The sequence below is a fragment of the Macaca fascicularis genome, chromosome 20 (assembly GCF_037993035.2).
Source record: "Macaca fascicularis isolate 582-1 chromosome 20, T2T-MFA8v1.1".
Taxonomy (NCBI): domain Eukaryota; kingdom Metazoa; phylum Chordata; class Mammalia; order Primates; family Cercopithecidae; genus Macaca; species Macaca fascicularis.
In genome coordinates this window covers 20292551-20316411 of record NC_088394.1, presented here as the reverse complement: position 1 = coordinate 20316411, position 23861 = coordinate 20292551, and the positions used below count along the sequence as shown (strand labels likewise).

At 42.9% G+C, this 23861-nt stretch overlaps 2 protein-coding genes across 38 annotated transcripts in view; one reads left to right on the top strand and one right to left on the bottom strand.

The window, feature by feature from the left end:
- Nucleotides 1-12136, top strand: part of DCUN1D3 (defective in cullin neddylation 1 domain containing 3) — a 41438-nt gene extending 29302 nt beyond the window's left edge. For all 5 annotated transcript variants that reach the window (XM_065537549.2, XM_015442269.4, XM_005591421.5 and 2 more), the window contains 2 exons: nt 9404-9939; nt 11412-12136. In XM_065537549.2, the coding sequence (XP_065393621.1) occupies nt 9509-9939; nt 11412-11895 (915 nt within the window). In that variant the 5' untranslated portion in view covers nt 9404-9508 and the 3' untranslated portion in view covers nt 11896-12136. The remainder of the gene's footprint in view (nt 1-9403; nt 9940-11411) is intronic.
- Nucleotides 12137-22074: 9938 nt separating this feature from the next.
- REXO5 (RNA exonuclease 5) overlaps nt 22075-23861 on the bottom strand; it is a 43579-nt gene continuing 41792 nt past the window's right edge. For all 33 annotated transcript variants that reach the window (XR_012429351.1, XR_012429352.1, XM_074027962.1 and 30 more), the window contains one exon: nt 22075-22342. Coding sequence is in view for 31 of the 33 variants with exons in the window: in XM_074027971.1 (XP_073884072.1) it covers nt 22217-22342 (126 nt within the window). In the remaining 2 variants the exon portion in view is untranslated. The remainder of the gene's footprint in view (nt 22343-23861) is intronic.

Genomic DNA, 23861 nt, shown 5'->3' with positions numbered 1-23861 from the left:
AGATGAAGAGTGCAGCAGGCATGCCATTTTTATTAGAGTGAAGTGCAGCACAAATCCAAGATGGCCTTCTTGTTTTAAACAGGGAAAGTCACTGGAAAAGCTGGTGTGAAAACAAAGAGTGACCTAGGAATTTGGTGCCCCTTCTTGATACCCCCCTTGCACATAAGTGGGTAGTTAGAAATGCCCATATCAATAGTGACAGCAAAAAATATTTCAAGTGTGGGTCAGTGAAATGATATGGCCCTTTTTTGGTTATTTTGAGTTATGTGGGATTAAACATGTAGCTCAGTTTGGAAGCCCAGAGACCAAAAAAATGGTTCATTATTTGGTATTTGGAAACTTTATAGTATGTGTGTGTGTTTTGGCTTGGCTGTACTTGGCAAGTAGGCATTTGTTCTAGCCAGCCCACACTGGCTTCAGTCCTGAGGCCTCAGCTGGACGTATATATATTTTTAGTAGTGTATTCAAAGGGTGCAATGTGAGGAACAGTGAGAACAATTTCAAAAAGAAATGACTGTGCTAAACTGGCTGGTCTTAGTCATGTGACCTAAGATGATTTTATAGAAATATAGCCAGTTTTCTTTTTAAAAAGTTTTCTCTGTCCTTCCTACCCTCTTTCTCCCTTACTTCCTCCCTCTTTTCTTTTACACTTTTGAAACTGGTTGATGTAAAAAGTCACGGGTTCCTCCCCAACCCTAACTGGAACTGCTGTCTTAGCTTGTTGCTGCAGTACATTTTAGGACAAAAAGTCTTTTAAAAGCTGGAAAATAGAAGCAGACGGGTCTCGTTTGCTTTGGCAGAGGGATCGGCTTTCCCTCCCAAGTAGCTCTGGGTAAGACCTAATCTCCAAAGGTGATCTTTGAAGTCATAAGTTGGAAGTGGCAGCAGCAACTCTGCATTTAAAGTGTTCCCTCAATCTTTCCTTGTTATTTTTGCACATTTACTTTCTAGGAAGTAGTTTACAAATGGACACCATCCATATTCCATCTTTTTCTCAGGTCATTCAGAGTCTGTGGCTGCCAGGTAGGATCAAGGGGCTCCTGTGGTCTTGCTGTGAGACTCTCCGGAGGATGGCTGTGCCAGTACAGCCGCCTCAGCCCCTGGCAGCTGTAGAAAAGCTGTCTGAGGAATTCATGTACTCATGTTCTCTGGCCTTTGGGTATCTGGCATATGTAGGAAGAAATAAAAACCTGCACCCAGCTAGCTCTACAAACTATTTAGATGAAAGTTGAAAAGATGGGCTTTTTATATTGCTAATATGTAGGAGCACCAGCATCTGGCAGTGGTTTCTTGTTGCTGAATAGATTCTAGATGGGAACAGAATGGAGGAGTGGAATGGATTGGTCCCTTCTGTCAAGGAAGCCTCAGAGCAGATCTCAAGTGCCTTGCTGACACTGACTTTTGGTGCCAGCATTTGCCTCCTGTGTTTTAGCTCCTCATTTCACAAGTCTGTTCCTTGGGTGACAGGCTGTCCATCAGTAGCCAACAGACATTCCTCTGAGTGGGCTTCCTGACCCAGCGAGCCTCAGCAGTCAGTTTGCTTGGGTCTGTTTTCCACGTCTGGGCCTATTACTGACCCTCCAGAGATCAAACTAAGATGATTAAGGAGCGGGAAGCCTGCAAAACCAGTGTTTCCTATCCCACCCTTGTTCAGATTGGAGTAGCCCTGCTTTCCCTCTGCTTTTGGACTTATGCTTTTTCTTTGACTCTGATAGTCTTGGGCAAGGAGAACTGTGAGATCTGTTCACCAAGGAGGCAAAGTGCCTGTCCTCAGGAGGGTTGCACATTTGGAACTTTGGCCTCATTGAATGCCAAAAAAGGTGAAGGTAGTCCCAGAATATTGGACCTTGGAAAGACTAACCCAGACCCCTAACTTTAATGTTGGGGTCACAGAAACTCAGAGAGGTTAAGTGGCTTGCTCGAGAGTACACATTGCTCAGGAGGATTTCACAGCAGAACCAAAGGGGGTGTACTCTGTTCATATTGACTTGGTTCTTCAGGAATATACATAGGCGTTGATAGGATGTTGGACATTTTCTTCTTGGGGCATCAGTACCTCCTTAGGGGTAGGGGAATATCCTGGCACGCACACATCATAGCAGAGAACAGTAGTGAGACCAGTGATGCAAAGTGGCAAGTTTAGAGTCAGACTGCCTGAATTTGAATCCTTCTCCTCCACAGATTGGCTGTGTGATCTCAGGCCTCCTCTCTCAAGCTCTATTCACTTCCTCCCTCTGTAAAATGAAGATTATATTATCTTCCTTATAGAGTCATGGATAAAATGTGATAATTCATGGTCAATAAATGTATGTAATTATTTTTACAATATTGTTATTAATGTACTTTAATCACATGAGCCAACCATATCAACCCTCTCCCTCCTCCCTTCCATTTCATGCTTATAGACATTTAAGGACCAGAATAAGACCTGCCTTCTCTCTGAAACTTCCCCATAGAAAGTCTGGCAGACTGGTTTTATTTTCCAGTCTTACTGCTTAGTAGTTAAGAGACCAGTTTCCTAATCTAGGAAAGCTGCAACAACTCATTTCTTGAGGTTGTTGGGAGGCCTGAAGGTGATGATGAATATGAAGCATGTAGCCCCAGGCTCCACAGATACTGATTTCACGTCCCCAGTCCCTCTCTGCCTTTCTTTCTGTAATAGTGGTTCACACTTCTCTCTCCTTCTCCTGTCTACATTTGTACGGAGTCTCAGTGTGGGTTTGTCCTCTGTGGTGGTTCTGTTCTGTAAGACGCAGTTGAGAGTAAGCCCCTAGAAGATAGGGACTTGCCTGGTTGTCATTTCATGGTCTGCCTAGGAGATAGGAGCAACTTCCTAATCCCTCTTTGGAGCTAGAGCAACCCAGGGACTGCGGCCTCTGGGATTGCCCTTTGGGCCAGGCAGTGGCTGCTCCAGGCCTAGGACCAGGCAGCCAGCCAAGCCCATCCCCAGGAACAGCGGCCAGCGCTGGCACAGGGGAGGAAAGAGTCTGGAGACTGATGTGCAGAGAAGGGAGGGAGAGGCAGAGCAGCTGGGCTGAGACTGAGGGAGAGAAGCTGGAGGCTGATCTTGGTCCAGCAGAAGCTGAGCAGAGCTGCTCTCTTTGGTCTTTCAGGTAAACATTCAAAGCTATAAGTGGAAAAGAAAAAAAAAAAAAAGGCTAGAAATAGGTTTCCCCAGTTTGTGGGGGTTTTTTTTTTTTCCTTCTTTCTCCTGCCTTTTCTTTCTCCGCATCCCTCCTTGTCTCTGGCTCCATTCAACCCATCTGTGACCCTTGCTGATGCAGGAGAATGGTCACTTATTGTGAGCAGACCTGAATCGCCACGGGAGATACGGGCTGGCTCCTAAAAAGAGCACTGTTCTAGGAGAAGGGAAATGATTCTGTCACCAACATTGTGACAATAATTATAACTATTATAGAGGCTAACACTTACCAACCAAATGCTTTCTGTGAGTCAGGTATTGAGCAGAGCATTTACATGCGTTATCTCATTTATTCTACCCAATAGTGCTTTGAGGTACAGCTGCCCCGTTTTAAAGTTCCATATGGACAGTTCCAGTTATTTGGTGAGATTGCCATGGCAATGGCAATGGTTTGTCTTGGTTTGTCTGAGCTCATCCTCTTCATCACTGTGCTTCTGTTTCCTGCGTTCCTAGATAGGCTCCTTGACCTTGGTGTGTCTCCGTTTAGTTTCCTGTAAAATGGGGTAATTGCTTCACAGAGCTACGTTTATATATAGCTTTCGTAATGACCTAACAAATACAAAATTATATTCATGACTAATAATGTTCTGTTGCTGTTGAAAATTTAGTGCCGGGATGTCCAGATTGTGCTTAGGCTGTCCACTTCAGAGGTGGCAGTGATGGGGAGGAGGACCAACTGGGAAGGCAGTTCCATTAAATTAGTAACTGAGTGGAGAGCTAGACATCCTTTCTTTTGCAGATCTGCAGAGTGGGGACTAAGTGGAGAGGGGAAAGAGTTTGGAACTGGCTGAAAGCCTGCTCCAGGTTAGGGACTGGGCATAGCAATTCAGTGTCCATTGGGCACAGCAGATAGTCAGCTTGATTTTATTCAGGATCCATCACAAGGAAATCCTGTGTTGTAGAGAGTCTGATCCTCCAAGCATTACTGGGTAGTGGTGTATTTGAGTAGGATCAGTGCTGTGGCAAGATAATCGGTTTTGGAACAAGCCCTGGGCCAGTGACTCAGTGCAGGGGTAGGAAGTCCTGGCCAGCTGGGCCTGTGGAATCTGAGGCTGGGAGCCCATTGTTCAGATGGAGTAAGTTGGGACTTCCAACAGGCTAACCAGATACTACTGAGCTACTAATACTACTAATAGAGTAACAGCTGTCGTATCAAGTGTTTTCTCTGAAGCCATGTACCTTTTATCTGCATTTCCTCACTGAATCCTTTCAAGAGCTCTGTCAGGCAGATACCATTTTGCAGACTGAGGAAATTCAGGCTTCTATTAGGGTCAGACAATTAGCCAGTGGCACAGTTGGGCATCCTTTTCAGAGCTGAAGCTTTTAACTCTGCTGGTGGACAAAAACGTCACAGGTTTAGGGCATCTGGACTAATTCTAGTTTCCACGTCTGGTGGGGCTGAGCCTGGGTGCATGGTGTCTGCCTGGTTCATCGCAGCAGGGCTGGCCTGGGGAGAGGGCAGTGAGGAGGAGATCCTTCTTGAGCGCCGAGCGCAGACGATGTGTTCTCTCTCCAGTGACTGATGGTGAGATTTGCTGCTCTGGGGTTGCTGTGGTGTCACTCCTGAACTTGGGGCCGGTCCGTCGTGCATTCTCTCTAGGTGCTCTGCTTTTGTGGGTGGGCTCTGCAATCTAGCCTAGGGGTAAATGTCATGGTATCTTGATCCAGATGTGTGATCTTGGGTAATTTAGTTTCCTCAGCCTCAGTTTCCTTGTTTTTAAAGGGGGCTGTGATGAGTATGTGTGAGTTCATTGTCCCTAGAAGTGCTTAGCATAGCGCCTGGCACCGCATCAAGTGCCCAATAATTGATGACTGCTATTATTAGCTGTTAGCCATCAGCTAGTGAGTCTAGGGGAGACCTTCAACTTTAAAACACTTGAAGTGCTGCCAGCCTGGGCCACGGGGCTGGGCAGTGTGATTGAGCCTGGGGAAAGCTCTGGGAGAGCAAAAGTATCTTCCCAGAGAAGGGGGCAGACACAAGAAGGTACTGTTGGGCAGTAATCGGAGTAATCAGGGGACCATATGCACCAGATCTGGAGATATTTTCTTCTGGCTTTAGACCACCACTCGCCTCAACACTCAATGGAATGGGGGCATTTCAAAGAAAGGGACCAGAATGGAAGAAGGATCCAACCTTCAGGCATTTGCTGATTGATTATCTGTTGAAACTGATATTCTTCTCCCTATTTTCATCTGCTGGGCATGTTAAAAGCTTTCAGGTTTCAGCTGGTTCTGCTGTGTCAGGTAATCAAAAGATGCTCTTACATGGAGGGCTGGTTGGCTAAATGGGATTAGGGCCTCTTTGGGAGTCCCATCTGTTCTGTCCCTACCTGAAGGCCTTGGCGCCAGGATTTGGAGGAAGCTGCTAGGATGAAGCATCTGTCCAGTGGGGGCGGGGTGAGTGGCCTGGGGTAGGTGGGTCAGATGGAGGCCAGGAAATCCTCTTACCTCGCTGGGTGCCCATGCCTCCCTCAGCAGCAGGAGCTGAGCAGCAAACCCTGGTGAGTCAGCGTGCCTGGGAATTAGAGTTGCCAGTCTGTGAGCATGTGGGGTTTGTGTAAGTTTGGGCCTTTTGTTTCTTTCAGCATTCTAGTCTTTAGAAACACAAATCTGGAAACCAGGCCCTCCACATGGTACAGTCCTTGTTTTGAAATAATTCAGCTCACACAGTTGCTTCCCTTGTACCATGGTCTTCCAAGAATTAACCCCTTGCCATTTGAAATTGTAATGAGTTGTACTTATGGCTTACTAGCTGTAGTCTTAAAGCATGAAAAGTCTTTTAAAAAACTTAGGATGGTTATTTTCCATACCAAAAGCCCTTATAAGAGCTTCAGTGTATTTCTGAAGCCCAAGTAAAACTACAAGTCTTTGAGGGCATGTTTGGCCATGTATTTTTGTCATTGTTCTCTTTGCGGGTGGAGAAGGGGACAGGCCTTGATATGACTAATCTCTAGTAACTACAGGAATGATTGTGCTCTTCATTTTAAACTTATTGTATACTCAGGGCTTATCCTCAGAGAATTTCTTTTGAAGACGACCCCCAATTTATCCAGGCACTATTTAGAGGAAGCCAAGTATTTTAGGCAAAGTTTAAAGCTCCAGCCTTTCGTAAAAAACACCCTTCTGTCCCACTGTACGTTCTCTAAGATCTTTCAGTTTGGATCATAGACGTCCATGAAAGCTCCCTGGACCTGGGGAGGCCCGGGTGACTGACTTTGACTTCTGTTTAGTGTCTGTTTCCTGCTACACTTCTGGCTCCTGGTCCACATTTCATTAACGACGTAATTTCAGTGACTGCCATTATAGCAGTTGGCAAAGCTTTATAAATACTAAATTGTACATGGGTTTTCCAACAAACTGGTTGAAGATAGGAATAAGAGTCCTGAGTAGCCAGAGTCGTCTTAGAGAAATCACCTAGCTTCTGGCTTAGAAATGTCTGGCAATTTGTTTAAAAAAAAAGTTTAAATTACATAAATAATTAATAAACCACCATGATGAGTTTGTAATGTATCTGTACAAACTTTTCTTTTTTATTTAGTAATTATCCTACCATTTAGAGATTGCATTTGGGTAAATCTGTCCTTCTTTTATTTTTCTATTTTTTCCCAATTTTTTCAGTTTTTTCTTTTTTTTTTCTGAATATTCTGAGCATTTTTATTTATTTATTTTTGGTAACTTTTTTTTTTAGTTTTTATTTTAGGTTTGGGGGTAATGTCAAGGTTTGTTACACAGGTAAAGTGTCATGGGGGTTCGTTGTACATATTGTTTCATCACCCAGGTATTAAGTCCAGAGCCCAGTAATTATCTTTTCTGCTCCTCTCCGTCCTCCCATCCTCTACCCTCCACCCTCAAGTAGACCCCAGTGTCTGTTATTTCCTTCTTTGTGTTCATAAGTTCTCATCATTTAGCTCCCACTTTATAAGTGAGAAAATGTGGTATTTGGTTTTCTGTCCCTGCATTAGTTTGCTGAGGATCATAGCCTCCAGCTCCACCTGTGTTCCCACAAAAGACATGATCTCGTTCTTTTTTATGGCTGCATAGCATTCCATGGTGTATATGGACCGCATTTTCTTTATCCAGTCTATCACTGATGGGCACTTAGGTTGATTCCACATCTTTGCTATTGTGAATAAATGCTGCAGTGAACATTCGCATTCGTGTGTCTTTGTGGCAGAATGGTTTTTATTCATCTGGGTATATACCCAGTAATGGGGTTGCTAGTTCGAATGTAGTTCTGCTTTTAGCTCTTTGAGGAATCATCATACTGCTTTCCACAGTGGTTGAAGTAATTTACACTCCCACCAACAGTGTATAAGTGTTCCCTTTTCTCTACAACCTTACCAGCACCTGTTATTTTTTTGACTTTTTAATAACAGCCATTTTGACTGGTGTGAGATGGTATCTCATTGTAGTTTTGATTTGTATTTCTCTAATGATCAGTGATATTTAACTTTTTTCATATGCTTGTTGGCCACATGTATGTCTTCTTTTGAGAAGTGTCTATTCATGTACTTTGCCCACTTTTTAATGGGGTTGTTTTTCTCTTGTAAATTTAAGTTCCTTATAGATGCTGGATATTAGACCTTTGTCAGATGCATAGTTTGCAAATTTCTTCTTCCATTCTGTAGGAATCTCTTCATAGTTTCTTTTGCTATCTCTTGATAGTTTTTTTTGCTGTGCAGAAGCTCTGAAGTTTAATTATTATAGATCCCACTTGTCAATTTTTGCTTTTGTTTTGATTGCTTTTGGTGTCTTTGTTATGAAATCTTTGCTTGGTTTTATGTCCAGGATGGTATTGCCTGGGTTGTCTTCTAAGGTTTTTATAGTTTGGGGTTTTACATTTAAGTCTTTAATCCATCTTGAGTTGAATTTTGTATATGGTGTAAAGGAGTCCAGCCTTAGTCTTCTGCATATGGCTAGCCGGTTATCCCAGTACCATTTATTGAATAGGGAGTCTTTTCCCCATTGCTCGTTTTTGTCAGCTTTGTTGAAGATCAGATGGTTGTAGATGTGTGGCCTTATTTTTGGACTCTCCATTCGGTTCCATTGGTCTGTGTGCTTGTTTTTATACCAGTAATTTTTTCAATTTTTTTACACAGGGTCTTACTTTGTCACCCAGGCTGCAGTGGGGTGGTGCTATCCCAGCTCACTGCAGCCTTGACCTGGGCTCAGTTGATCCTCCCACCTGAGCCTCCCTTGCAGCTGGGAGTACAGGTGTGCATCACCACACCTGACTAATTTTTTCTATTTTTCGTAGAGTCAGGGTCTTGCTATGTCTCCCAGGCTGGTCACAAACTCCTGGACTCAAGCTATCTGCCTACCCACCTTGGCCTCCTAAAATGTTGAGATTACAGATGTGAACCACTGCAACTGGTCCCAGTCCTTCTTTTAAAGTGGAGACACACTTCTTTGGAAGACTCAGCCTATAGGCCCTATAGGACAATCACATTTATTGTGAACTTGGCTTGCATTCTAAGTACAGCCTTGCTGAGGACCTGGGGGAGAAAAAGAAGCTCCTCGGTTGGGAAACTTGGTGTGGAGTACAGGCTTGGTGGATGGTTTCTACAGGTGGATGGAGTAGGGCAGAGAAAGGGCATTTCACCTACTATGTGGGATAGGCCCAGAAAGGCATCTGGAGAGATCAGAGGCAAATTTCATTTTGCTGCTTGGCTTAGGCCCCTGCTTGTAGTCTTGACAACCTCATCGTTAGGGCATTATGAGACTATTGTTCTGAATATGGCCACCCCTCCTCCCTACTCATCCTACTTAAAAAGAAAATCTGAGAATGTTGGCATTAGGAATTAGAAGATGAACCGTTCCTTTGTGCCTTCTGGCTTAATCCAGGTCCAAATAACTTTTCTTATGTGATGGCAAGTTGGCAAGACAGATTTCCTCTGGAATATTTCTGTCAAACTGTAGTCTTTGATGCATTCTACATATGAATCAGCCTCTTTGAAATCTATGTTACCTTAAGAATTTTAGGAATTTTCCTCATTGGTTCTCCATATGTGCCCCAACCACTGTGTCGCCAAGGTGAAGTTACAGAACTGGCCTATGAAGGAGATGATGAACTCAGGGTCTCTCCCATGGTTTGTTGTTGGCTTACGGAAATAGAGTGGTGAACCACTGCGCACCCTAGAAGGTAGGGTCCGTACCCCATTTCCCCTGCCCAGAGGTGATGGCTTTCTAACTTCCTTCCAGGTTGGCTGGCTCCTCTGGCTGATGGCATGTTGAGGTACATGGGCCAGTGGCAGCGAGGGCATCTGATCCAGAGGGGGCCACTCTAGAGGCCGGGCCACCAGCACCATGGGCCAGTGTGTCACCAAGTGTAAGAATCCCTCATCGACCTTGGGCAGCAAGAATGGAGACCGTGACCCCAGCAACAAGTCACACAGCAGGCGGGGTGCAGGCCACCGTGAGGAGCAGGTACCACCCTGTGGCAAGCCAGGTGGAGATATCCTTGTCAACGGGACCAAGAAGGCTGAGGCTGCCACTGAGGCCTGCCAGCTGCCGACGTCCTCGGGAGATGCTGGGAGGGAGTCCAAGTCCAATGCCGAGGAGTCTTCCTTGCAGAGGTTGGAAGAACTGTTCAGGCGCTACAAGGATGAGCGGGAAGATGCAATTTTGGAGGAAGGCATGGAGCGCTTTTGCAATGACCTATGTGTCGACCCCACAGAATTTCGAGTGCTGCTCTTGGCTTGGAAGTTCCAGGCTGCAACCATGTGCAAATTCACCAGGTCAGTCACAAACACTTTGTGTCACCAGGTGAGCAGTGGTACCCAGCTAGGATAGGACTGGGTTGGCTTCATAGGGTTTTGGGTAAGTTTTTACGTTTTTATTTTTCTGATCAGGTTCTCTAAAGCTTAAATGTTTTGAGCCAAGTTGTGGTTATGATGCTGAGAAGCCCCTCTGGACTCTAAAGGTTTAAAATGTATCTCCCTGGCTCTGCAGCAGACCTACTAAATAGGAATCTCAGGGGGGAAGGCCCGGGCATTTGGATTTTGATTTTGATAAAGATTCATGTCTGGTTCTAATGTGTACCCCATGTTTTGTTTTGTTTTTTGGTGCAGAATAATGCCTTTGCCTAATTCATAGGTCAAATTTCAGGCCTATCCTAGCATTATTTGGCAGCTTCTCAGTAACTGGTCACTGCTCATCTTTGCCTTAAATGAGGAATAAGCCAGGGTGAACCAGGTCGCCAAGTTGCTGCTCAGCCCCACTGCTGCCTTGGACCTTTCTTTTCTTTTACTCCTTTACGTGTCACTCAGTATTTATTGTATGCCCAGCATGTGCCAGGCGCTGTGAGTACCAATACAGTAAGTGCCTCTGGGGAGTGGATATGCCTCTCTGCCTCCATGAAGCCACTTGCCGTTTCTTAGCGTATTGCCCGCCCGCGGCCAGGCCTGTGTGTAACAAGGTCAGTTGGCCTGTTACTAAGCAGTAGCTGTGCATATTGTTCTGGTCATGTGTCCCTATAGAATGTGGTTTGTAGAACATGGGGTTATGAATAAGAACTGACTTTGAGACCCAGCCATACAATTTGTAGTTTGCATGCCCCCACCCCAGGAAGGTTACCCTCCAGACCTCAGAGGCCTCACCTCTTCAGCAGATGCTACTGTCCCTGAGAAGATGATCAATGTGAGACCATGCTGTAAGCTGAAAGCATTGTATAGATGTTAAAAATACATAATTTTTGTTTTTTAATGATAGAATTTTGATCTCTGGTGATAGAATTACCCAGGTTCAGAATCCTTGGCTCCAGAAGTCTCCCTTTGCAGTCACTAAAAGTGTACCTCAAACAAACAACCCATAGAGAGTCAGAAGGGAAGCAGGAAGCCTCCGCCTCTGGAAGGAAAGAATCCGCAGCTTAATCACTATTGCAGAGCGGGAAACAGGGCAGGGAGCAGGAGACTTGAGTTTAGCTTTGGGAAGATGAATGAATGAATAAATGAACCATTATCAGCTGCCAACTGTGTGCCAGGCACTGTTAGAAGCAGAATAGTAATTTGTTTAGTCCTCACCAAAACCCTTTGAAGTAAGGTGTTATTTTTACCATTTGACAAATAAGGAAATAGGACTAATTAGTTGAAGGAGTTAGGATTCAAATCCAGACCATCTGGCCTGAAAGCCCTGCTCTTAATCACTATGTATATTGCCTGTAAATAATACAATTTATAATTATTAATTGTCCTTTTCCTTTCTGTTGCAGGAAGGAGTTTTTTGATGGCTGCAAAGCAATAAGTGCAGACAGCATTGACGGAATCTGTGCACGGTTCCCTAGCCTCTTAACAGAAGCCAAACAAGAGGATAAATTCAAGGATCTCTACCGGTTTACATTTCAGTTTGGCCTGGACTCTGAAGAAGGGCAGCGGTCACTGCATCGGGAAATAGCCATTGCCCTGTGGAAACTAGTCTTTACCCAGAACAATCCTCCGGTATTGGACCAATGGCTAAACTTCCTAACAGAGAACCCCTCGGGGATCAAGGGCATCTCCCGGGACACTTGGAACATGTTCCTTAACTTCACTCAGGTGATTGGCCCTGACCTCAGCAACTACAGTGAAGATGAGGCCTGGCCAAGTCTCTTTGACACCTTTGTGGAGTGGGAAATGGAGCGAAGGAAAAGAGAAGGGGAAGGGAGAGGTGCACTCAGCTCAGGGCCCGAGGGCTTGTGTCCCGAGGAGCAGACTTAATGGCTCTGTCCCAGGAGCAGCAGCAAGGATCTGCCAGCTGCCCTGCAGCCAACAGAGGAATTGGACCATTTTGGAAATTACTGAAGATCCGGATATTTTCTACTTTACACCTTTCTCTGCCTTGTATCTGAAAGGGCTCTAAAATGCTGTATCATGTTTTAGGCACTTTCTTCATTTTTTTGGTTATTTTGGTTATTTCCTTTTTGGGGGGGATCTCCCAGAATATTTGAACCTGGTTACATGTTGTGTATTTTTTTTGAAGCCTTCAGATAGAATAAGCCTGCCATTTCTTGCACAAATTAGGTTTTTTTTTTTTTTTTTTCGGTAGGGGAGGGCATAGAGCAGGGAGGGGATGGGACTGTTAGGTTGAATTAACATGACAAAATGATGCAGTGCCAGATCTCAGTTTTGCATATTGTTTTTCAGGGCAGGTCTGTACTGTGTGTAGTGCTGTTTACATGGTTGAATTTAGGTTGTAATAATTATTTTTAAAGATTTACACAGATTTGAATAGCAGTGTTAACTGTTAACCACATTGCATTAATTCCCAGGCGATTTAGACTCTTGGAGAGCCAAGGCCAACCAAGAGCATGTGTAGTCTGGTAACAACCCCCTTTTAAGCTAATTTATCCAGAACCCTGATCTCCCTCACTTCTTGCTCATTCCTTCTTTGACCTATTGCATTTCATGTTGAGTTTTTCCATCAACATGCTGCACCTGTCAGTCAAGTGAGCATTTTGTAAGAACATGTGTTGTACTGAGAACCACTTAAGCATTGAATGCAGAGAAAGCAGTGCTACCTCAGTTTTGCTGGAAGTAGACTTCTTTGATAGTTTTCTTTCTTTGATGAAGTTTCTGTATTTTCATGTTGTAAGTGGAAATACTTTTTTTTGTTTGTTTGTTTCATTTACCTTGGAGCCAAAGTTTCTGTTCCTGGTGGTCGGGAAACTGCCTGCCGGCCAACTGACTTGAAGGAAAACTGTGGTATGGAGCTCTGCTTGAATTTTTTTTTTAAATATTTTTATTTTTTTCTTTGAATATCATCAGCTTACTTGTCTGGCAAGGGCAGAAGCCTGGGGTTGGCCTGAACTCTGCCAAACAAATATCAAAGTGTATTTAATAGTTAAATTTGTGCCCTTTCCCTTCTTGCTGCACCCATGTTGTCACTTAACCCCCAGGAGTTATTTATTATCTTTTTGTTAAAGTCAGGCTCATTTGGGGTAATGTGATGACTGTTTAGGTTTACATGACCCTCCTCTCCTTTCCCTACCCCCAAATATGTATATATACATATATAAAATATGTATATATTTTACCTATATAAAATATATATATATACACATATATGTATCTATATTCCTTTGTTTCTTTGCCTGCTTATACTGGCCATAAAAGAGGGAGCTGCCTTCAATGTATAAAGTATAAGAAGAGTGCCAGGGAAAGCCATAATGGAGGCTTTTGGATCTGAATTTGGACCATTTTCACTAAAGAGAACATGAGTTTTGCTCAGCCCTTTCCTCACAAGAGGGAGGGCCTGGTTCCCCAGACTTCTCCAAGCGCTCGCTTCATAAGGCCAGCTTTGGCCAGACTGCCGCAGGGGCCTGAGGAACTGACTCTGGTCCTACCTGGTTTCAGTTAGAGGGTCCTCCTGTTATTTTTCCATTTAAAAAGTATGTCCTCAGAAAACTGTACTGGAAGGATGGGTGGCAGGAACTTGTATAGTTCAGCTACCAACACTTTGGAACAGATTAAAAAGGGAATCTTTTAAATAAAAACTTAGAAAAATATTTATACTCTTGAGGTAATGAAACTTTGTCTATTAAACATTTGGAGGTTTTTCCCCTAACCTAATACCCCGCTGTGTCCCAGGTATGTTTCTCAGCCTGGGCAGGAATTGCATGTTTTGAGTTCCATTGTGAGCAGCCTTATAGCTCTGGGCTCCCACCTTAAGGGTTATTAAATAGTTTTGGCAGTCAGTATTTTTCTAAAATTGATATTGACTATAAGGAACATACTTGGAATTTTTTTTTTTTTTTTTTAAATCCTAAACCTGACAGTTCCTCCTTCAGAGGGGCAAATGGGAAATTTTAAGATCATTCACGATATAGTACTGCTAGAAAGCTGGAGGGGATCTTGGGCCAGATGCCTGGCTTCTGTTCTAGCTAAATAAGGCTCTGGAGTAAGTCTCCAGGGTTTCCAGCAGGTTCTGTGGGATCAGCTGTAGCTGGGTACCCAGACTGAGGTTTTAAAAAGACTGCTGTTTCATTAAGCAGTTTGCAACTCATTTTCCTCGGTTCTGGATTGGGTAGTGGTTGACTGAGGGAAAAGGCAGGCTGCACTTGGCCAGGTAAGGCCCTTTCCATCCCAGATCAGGGTGTATCAGAGAGAGGTGCGCAAAAGAGGGAGGCAGCCCAGGACCCTGAGTAGAGAAACTAGGTTCCTTCCCCACCCTTTAAGAAGACATTCCGTGCATTACGCGTACTAGAGTGGGTGGATTTTGTTGTTTTTTAAATTAACTATTTAGCCTCCTCATCCCCCACCAAAAAAGCCATTTAGTTATTTTTTGGTTATATTGATCCATTTGCAAATGAGAAGCCAGAAAAGGGAGCAGTCAGGGAGGAACTTACAAGTTCCTTCCAAGTTTGAGTATTTGATGTCCAGCAAAGATTTCAAGCTTCTGCAGTCGCTCTGGGCCAATGCTTGACTCTTTCATGACCACAAGAAATGCAGTTTTTCTGCAAAGGGATCCAAGGTGAGGTGTGTGTAGGGTTTGAAGTTATACTTCTGGGAAATGAAAAGCCTTGTTCCCTTCAACCTAGAAATAGGTTTACCACTTAATGAGTGGTAAGTCTGTGTAAGAGGCTGAATGTGTGCCCCTCAGGTAAGCCAGTACACTCCTTGCTTAGCAATAGAACATCAGGGTGATGTGGAGAGGGGCAGGATGTGGATGCCACTTTGGAAATTGGCAACATCTGAGGACGACAACAAACTGTGTGTTGGGAAATAAGAAACAACTCGGTTTTGACAAATGGCTTTGTAAGCTTTTGTGATGTTTCTTTAGCAATTTATTAGAAAGATGGTGTGAGATGACGTGCTGCTTCATTGAATTGCTCTTTCCCCCATCTTTGCCAAATCTCAATGTATCATTCTTAACCCTACCTCCTGTAAGCGGCTTTGCTATGCTTCAGCTCGTCGTCTCAGCAGCTGAAGTGCTGCCTACCTGTGTGAGTTGGGTCCAGGAACCCATGTCTGCCCCTCTGATAAGGGAAGATGAATCTAGAGCTGGGTAAAGATCTAAATTTTTAACCAAACCCCTGGGCCCAGGAAAATAACAATTGAAAACATACAAGGCAGTGTTTTCAGTATTAAACTTCCCCAAGGAAGGCAGAAACTAGTGTTTTTGGAAAGGGAGAAAGGATTAAGCCACACAGTATTAGTCTTTGAAGCAGTACTGGTCTCCAGGGGCTGGTGCCGAATGCTGGAGGCTGCAGGGTGTGGGACCCCATAGTACACTTGATGGCCTCATGTGCTACATACTATGCCAAATTGTATTGAACGGTGGTGGGAAGTTACTGGGATAAGAACTTGTCTAAAAGTTTACAAACCAAAACAGATCTGTTAGGTCGGTGCAAAAGTAAGTTTTTGCCATACTTTATGTATGTTTTTGCCATTAAGTATGGCAAAAACCACAATTACTTTTACACCAACCTATATATTTAGGAGTGTTTGGTTTGCCAGATTCCAAATGAGGTCTTCAGTGCAGTGAAGCCCAAAAGGTAGACTCAGTTATGCAATTATAAGGTTAAGGCATGGAAGAAAGCTGCTGCTAGGTTTTTGTTGCCTTTTACTTGACTGCTTTGCTATTTTTCTTGTCTCTCATGTTTGGTTAGCTATGACTTGAGCATCTTGGTAACTGACAAAGGTCTTCCTTAGGGGACTTGAACATCTTGGTAAATGATGGGTCTTCCTTGGAGGAGGACTCCAGCAGTATCTTGTTTAAATGACTGAAAGAACTATGAAGGTTGTTGAATTGTGTTAATTGGGACTCACTGATGAAATGCGACATTGATCCTCCTCTTACTCCACAGTGTGTTTTCAGATCATATAAAGGTTCCCATCCACCCCCCTTCAGAGTTTATTCCTATGATAAGCTGTAATTGCGTATCCAGTTTAAACTGGACTGGGACTGCATGTTGGTGAAGATCAGCAGGGGTTTTCACCCTTTTCGAAAGACGAAATAGATTCTTGAGCACTGGTTGCAGAAGCCAAAATAGTTCAAATAGCTTTGCATAACCATTGGGTTCTGCTTCTGATTCAGGTGCTGGGCATCATGTCCTCCCTATTCTTCTCTTCTTGGAAACCCAGCCTATCTCATAGATACCTACTTCTGCCACCCATCCGACTTCCCTGCTCCTTTCAACACAAATCTTGGATATTGCCAAAGGAAGCCATTCAGCAGCTGCTGGGGTTTTTCATTCCCCCGACACGCATACATTTGCTCTGGGAGAAGTGTCTTCCCTCTGACCCTGGTCCCCAGCTCCGTCTGTGATTAACTGCTCTTACCTGTTGCACTAATGAATATGACTCTAGGTTTTAAAGGGGGAATGTGAAGCAATAGGCAAATGGGGCTTGGATGAATTGGTCCCGCAGATATACCCTGCCTTAAGCCGCTGAGGTGATGAGTCCACTGCTCATGTGACCCTCCACCTTTGTGGATCCCTCTTGGTTTGTGACCAGTGTGTCTGTTTGTCGAGGTTGTACAAACTTGACAAAAGTTAATACTTTTGTTTGTATTCTCTGCACTGTTGCACTCTCCAAATGGCCCCTTGAGTATTTTTATTGACTTGTTACACACATTTTTGTCTTTGATGTCTACATTTTTTCCTTTAATGTTTTTTATTTGGACGGTTACCTGCTGTTGGATTTAATAAATTTGTTTACTTGATTATTGATATTTCTACAAAAAAAAAAAAAAAAAAAAAAAAAAACAGTGACTTTATTCTGGGGCAAAATTTACCTACTGGGAGCTTCTACCAACATAATATTGAGTGACAATTTTTATTCTTTGAAAAACAATCCAGATAAGTACAGGATCCTCAGACTCCAAACATGGGTGTTAACCTCCCACATACCAAGCTTAATAGAGTGGCTTTTGAGGGTCTTAGTGCTCAGAGGCAAAGAGCAAATAAGTCTTCACAGGGCCACTGCCTAAATAGTCTTACCTTAGCAACTAATGTGAATTCTCATGAGGAATAAAAAGCGAAGTTGAGCACTGTGTTAAATGCATGACCCCTAGATTTAATAGTATGGCAGTGATTAAGGCAAAGGAAACGAGCTGTATCTGGCTTAAACTCAAGTGCCACTGCTGTGTGACCTTTGGCAAGTTAGTGAACCTCTAAGTTTCCTTTTACTCATCTGCAAAATTAAAAGGCTTTTGCTTCCATCAGAGTGCTAGAATTTTAAAAGTCTTGATAAAGTCCCAATGACACATAAGTGCTCAAACATTACAAGCTCTTTTAAGGTTGTCCAAAGGAATGTTAGGTGAGTAATGCAGGGAAACCAGAGAATAAGAGAGGGGGGTTGGCATGGTCATACATGACCTTTCACAAGTCACAGCCCCTCTTAGGGGCTTAATTTTCCTCTGTGCCAAATTGGGGATGGGGGAAGAAGCTCAGACTAACGTGATCCCTGTGATTCCCATCTGCCTCTTAACACTCTAGATGTATGATGATTAGACCACTTAAGACCCTTAGCTTCCTTCCATTGTATTTTCTGCCTACTTGTTTACATTCAGGAAAGCTCTTGAGTGGTCGTCTTACACATTTCTTTCATGGAGGCCCTGATGGCCTCCCCAAAGATTCCCAGCCTCATGTTGGTATTTTGTAAGAATAAATATGGTGGTAGGAGTAGGTGTACTTTTCAGTTGCAGAGGCTCTGGAAGTCATGTCTACATTCTCTGATTATGGAGAGGTTTCTGAGATTTCCTCAATGAACTGGAACTCTTTCTCTTCCTCTGTCATTACTAAGGACAGGACCCGGTGGGGGCTGGAAGGAAATCTAAGGGGTGATGTTTTCCTCACTTAAAAAGTATGCCTCTAAAGCATTCCCCAGTTGGCTCGTGGGCTTGTTTCTTCTGTGCTTTGGCACTTCTGCGTTACGGAGCCCAGCCAGAGCCTTATAAATAGGTTTGGGGAATAAAGTGGAAGGATACTGACTTGGGGGCTTGTATAGAGCCTGGGCTATTCAAAGTGCTGCCGTCACAGGCTGTATAGATTACAGCTAAAATCCAATTTTCAATTAGATGATGGGCAAACAACTTCACTTAGTTACCAGATGAGCTTAACTGCACATGGAATGCTTTCTAGCAAGAAAGGTGCACTGAAGGTAGTGCTCGGGGTCGGAGGAGTATGAAAGTCGCAACACTGGCTTCTTCCTCCTTTCAAATCCAGTTGCTGAAGCACATGGCTGGATTGGCTCTGGGAGTCATCCTTCTAGCTCTCAGTTTTGACGTAGGTCAAAAAGGGTTAGTCTGCCTGATAAGATTAGGGAGCTTGCCTAACCTTTCCATTTCCTTTCCTTTATGTCAACTTCTGAGGATGCCCTGTCTTAAAAATATAAGGCTCCTACCTGAGTTTAATCTTCTGTCCAGTGTTCTGACCCTTATCCCATCTCTTGACTCAGGGGTGCTAAAAAAGTCCTGGTGGAATGTAGCAGCACCAGTGCAGTCAGCAGCAAAGCATCTGAACTCTACAGTGTTTTGTAATCCATGCTGATGGGTACTCTCCATGGGCCCTGTGCTTATCTGGGGTGGTGCTGCTAAAACTGCTAGTACATTATAGAGCTATACAATAGTGTGGTACTACTACATGACAAGACAGCAGAAAACATGAATACTGGCCCTAGTATACACGTGGACTTACATGATAAAGGAGCCTCGTCCTTTATTGGGTAAGTAAAGCTAGATAATTGGGTAAAATTATCTAAATATTTGGGAGTAAGTTATTACATGCCAAAATAAATTCCAAGAAAAATAAGGCTATGAAGTATAGACATTAAATCATTAGAAATATATAAACTTGTCATTGGATCCAGAGATTAGTCAGGGCTTTCTAAGCAGAAAAGCAAATAGAAGAAATCACAAAAGACTAAACATAAAATGATGTACCTTAAAAAGCAAACTAAAATTTTGTAATAGTTTATAAATGGACACTATAGTGAATCCATAAGGTGCTCTTAAATCAGTATGGAAAAGGACCTGGCTTCCCAACAGAAAAATGGCAAAGGATATGAACAACTCACTTAGGAAAAATAATTTACCAAAAAGCTTCTGGGGAAAAAAGCAGGATGCCAATCTAAAGGGTATTCAAATAAGTAGAATTAAATATACAATGAAAAACTTATATTGGCAAAAATTTGAAGCAAATCTATGCTAGTAAACAGTAAAAGCCTTTCTGGAGTTAAAAGCATGTGAGATTTCTTCCTAAAAAATCTCCAAGGATGTATGTGCAAGGATATCACCAGCAGCATCATTTGGAAACAACTTCAATGTCAACAAAAGGGACTGCTTTAGAAATTATGGCATACATCAATGCTAGAATGTTATACTCTGCTTTTGAATAATAGAATTTCTATCATCATGGAAAAAGTTGATCGATTATAAAATATTGGCAGTCATTGACCATTGATGGTGGGATCAGTTGTGATTTAAATTTTTCTGTATTTTTCAAATTTTCATTAATAGGTTTCCTTTATAATAGGGAAGAGGTTATTTACAGAAAGGGGGGCAAAAGGAAATGAACAACCCCACTATGGGCAAGGAGACCAGAAAATGGGAGTAATGTGTTCAAAGCCTAAACCATGAGTTCTGTAAAAGCCCTTGGAGTTGCTTTTCCTCCATAAGAAGCTGCTTCTCCAGCAGCTGCCTTGGCAGCTCTGCACTGGCTGCCTAGAAGGGTGTGGGAGGAAAAATGCACAAACGCACTTATGAATGGAATGTGTGTTTTGCAAGAGGCCAAGTTGGCAGCTTTGGCTTCCAAAAGGTGGAGCATCAGGCGAAAGAACAGAGTGTGCAGACTGAAGTCTCAGAGGCCTTGTAGTGCAGGCCCATCTCTGCAGAGTTCTGGAGTTGGATCCCTGGGGAAACCTCCAGCCCTACCCTTTCTCCTAAGAAAAAGATGGCCTTGGCTATTCTTGGGAGCAAGTGGAGTGCTCTTGGTACAGGGAGATGATCCTTAGTAAAATAGTATCTCATTTATTCAGCACTCAATCTTGACTTTTCCTAGTTTAATCCTCATAACCTTATGAAGTACTAATTTCCCCCATTTTAAAGGTGAGGAAACAGGCCCAGAGAGGGAAAATAATTCACACATAGTGCATTACTGTGTCATTTTCCACAAATGTCTCAATAATCAAAAGTAGTTATTTCCTCATTTTACACAGCTGTGGAAATAGCCTCAAATGAGGTTAAGTGACTTGCCCCAAAATACTCAGGTGTGTGTGGTAGGTGAAGCTCCAACCCAGGCCTGTTCATATTCAAGGCAGGCACTTAATTTGTCTCTGAAGACTTCAGCCTCAAGAGGTAAACAGCAGCTAAGCTCTCACAGCTTTGGAGCTCAGCTGGGCAGGAAGGAACCCAACAACACTTGTCAGCTTCAAGTTCTCAGGGCCTTGCAGCAGAAGTTGGCAGTTCACCTAGGGAACTTTCCTCCTGATGAAGGGACTTGAATCAAGTTGCAGTGTCTGACCCCAAGTCAAGCTCTTCAGTTCTGGTTCCATATAGGGCCAGATCTTACAGAAGCTACATTTAAACTTTCATATAGGACCAGATCTTATGAAGCTACATTTACAGGAAACACTGCTCCAACTGCCCAACCCTAAGAGTTAATTTTAAGTAGAATTATCTTTTTCTTCTTTTCTTCTCCTGACAGCAGCTGTTAAGAATTATTTTCCAATTATAAAAGCAATGTATGTTGAATGTTTAAGAAAAAAATCAAGTCTACAACAGAAAAGCATTTGTTAAAACCTAATTTGTCAATGCCACTAGCCATAGATAAATACTGTTAACATTTTAGCATATAGCCTTGCAGGTTTTGTTAGAAGCCTATGTATAACTTTGTATATTTTCTCCTACAAAAGTGGACTCAAACTACATGCTATTCTGTATCCCTCAAAAGTGGACTCAAACTACATGCTATTCTGTATCCCTCCAGACTTCATACAACAAATAATATACAGTACTGTGAATACATAATCTTACTAATCTGTAATCCTCTGGGATACATACCATTATTCCAGACACAGAAATGTTAAGTAATTTATTCAAGTTCACACAGCTAATGATTTAAAAAGCTGGGATTCAAAGTCAAGCATTCTGGATCTAGAGGTCTACTGCCTCCTTCTTGAAGATCTCTTTCACTGAAGATTTTACTCTCTCACACACACACACTTTAGAACTGGCTACCTATAACTCCATTGTAATAACCCTGTGATATCTCCTTCATTACATGTTTTTGTGTAACGATCCTAGTACCCTAGGACAATGCTGTAGAATTACAGGGTCTCAGTGTATGGAGAAATTTACGAGGTTTTTGGGTATGATACATACTGTATGCCAGGTTCATCTTTTCTGGAGGGCAGTTAATATCTCTACTAGTTTTGGAATTGGGTGCCTATGCCCCATGTCCTTTCCAACACGGATTGTTACCAGTTTGAGAGTTGATTAAAACGGCTTTTACTGAATTTCAAGTTTCCAGTTCCTAGGGGGAGAGATGGTGTGATGGAGGCACCTACTGGTGAAGGGTGGCACTGCAGTCATGTTCTGAAGGGAAGCATTCCTAAACGTGGAATGGAAGGGGTTTCCAGGGCTGCTTAAAAAAACTAAAAGAATCTTCCACTCCACTGCCTGGTGGACTTGCCAGATTTTTCAGTTCAGCCTCTCATTGCCCTTCAATTTTATAAGAGCTGTCAATAAGAAAACAGTTTAAAGAAATTTGCTTCACAGACATTACAACTTTGACAAATTGTCTAATTGGTTGGTTTTCTGCAGAGAAGTCAGTCCTCTTGGTTTCCTTACCAGAATATACCACGTAACAGGGGTGCTACATGGAGTGAGTACCTGCTACCACGCCTATGCACATAAACTCAATGACACAAAGAAACAATCTGTGGACACCCCCATACTATGCTTGAACTTTAGGCATTTATTGAAAACTTATACATGCCATATAAACAAACTAAACTCTTTTAGCTGCTACACCAAGTTTCCACAACAGCTGTCTGCTGGTTGGAGAGACTACAGCCTGACCACATTCTTTGCCATTGCCTACAAGGGGTAAGAAATGGCACATGGAAACATGGCAGGCCGACTCATGATCACAGGCCTGAGATGGTGCTTTCTTCTTCCTCTTTTATTCCCATCAGTCCTAGGCCAGAGAGTGAACCATGAGTGCTGCAATAAATAAGAAACAAAGGTAAGTTTTTATCCATAAGGTTGAATGAATGGTTATAAATGCCTAGTTAGAGAAGATGTTTTTCCAAGTACGTGTGTGTGTGCCATGGGGCAAGGGCAGGAAGGTTTATGGAAAGCTGCCTGCTGAAGATAGTTTAATGGAAAAAGCACTGATGAGTCTCAGAGGTCTAGATTCAAATCCTACCTTTACCAATTAGGAGATATGAGGCATATCTATAAACTATGAAATATTTAAATTACTATCTCACAGGGATTTTGGTGAAGACTATCGGCAATAGCAAACATACACTGAGCACTTACTACATGCCAAGAATTGTTCTAAGCACTTGTCTCATTTAATCCTCAAAACAGCTCACTGATGTAGGTACAAGTGTTATCCTCATTTAAAAAATAAACAAGCTCATAGACATTATATGACTTGCTCAAGTCACACAACTGTTAAGTGACAGAACCAGCATATCAATAATAGCAATCTGTCATTAGAGCCCTTACAAGTTGCTGTTAAAGCGTCTTAGTCTTTGTTCATTCCATACTTTTGTAGCACCTGCTAGCTGCCGGGGGCTGTTTAAAAAAACATTACAAAACATTAACTTATTTAATAATGTTTCTTGTAAAAAACCTGGCATGGTGCTTTGAATTTAGGAGCCATTTATTAGTTCCCTGCCACCTTGTAATTCATATTCATGGAACTGGGTTAGAGTTGAGGAGCTCTCTGAGGCAAAGCAGGTAGAAATGAGGAAAGACAAACACAGAATCTGTCTCCACCTGATGTCTGAACTTAAACATTCAAACACTAGACTTTTGTGTATGGAGAACTAGAGCTTTGAGGGCAGGAGAGTTGCTTTGGAGTCAGACACACCATCAGGGTACAAGTCCTGACTATGCACTTACTAGCTATGTGACCCTAGGAAAATTGCTTAATCTGAGACTTTTTCTCCACTTGTTAAATAAAGATTCTAACAACCTCAACCAAAAATGCATATAAAGGTATTTAGCACAGTTCCTGGGTTTGATAAATTACTGTTGTTTTCAATATTAATTTAAGAAGCTACCAAAAATGTAAGGATTAAGAGCTGCATCAAGACCCCAGCCTAAGGAAACCTTCTATTGTTTTTGCTATTGCTTTTTTCCCAATGTTTCCCAAGAGTATCTGCTGCCATCACGGACACAGCTGCACAAACAAGGCCCAGAGAGGTCAGTCACACAGCAAGCCTCCATAGCTTGAGGAAATGCATGCTACTGCTGCTGAGTTTGATCAGTATGTCCACAGAAATCAGAATGTGACTTTTAAAGGACAGGAGTAGTTTAGGTTCTTCACCACAGGATTTGCTGCTTCCAGAGGGGCTTAATTCTCCTAACTTGTCAAACAAACTCAGACAAAGACTGAGGATCTTTGTCTCAGTCACAACTTAAGTGTTTTTGCTCCCTGACCCCAACACTTCCTCCTCTGGCTTCACCCACTGTGGAACATCCAGGAAGAACAATGATTTGGGCTACT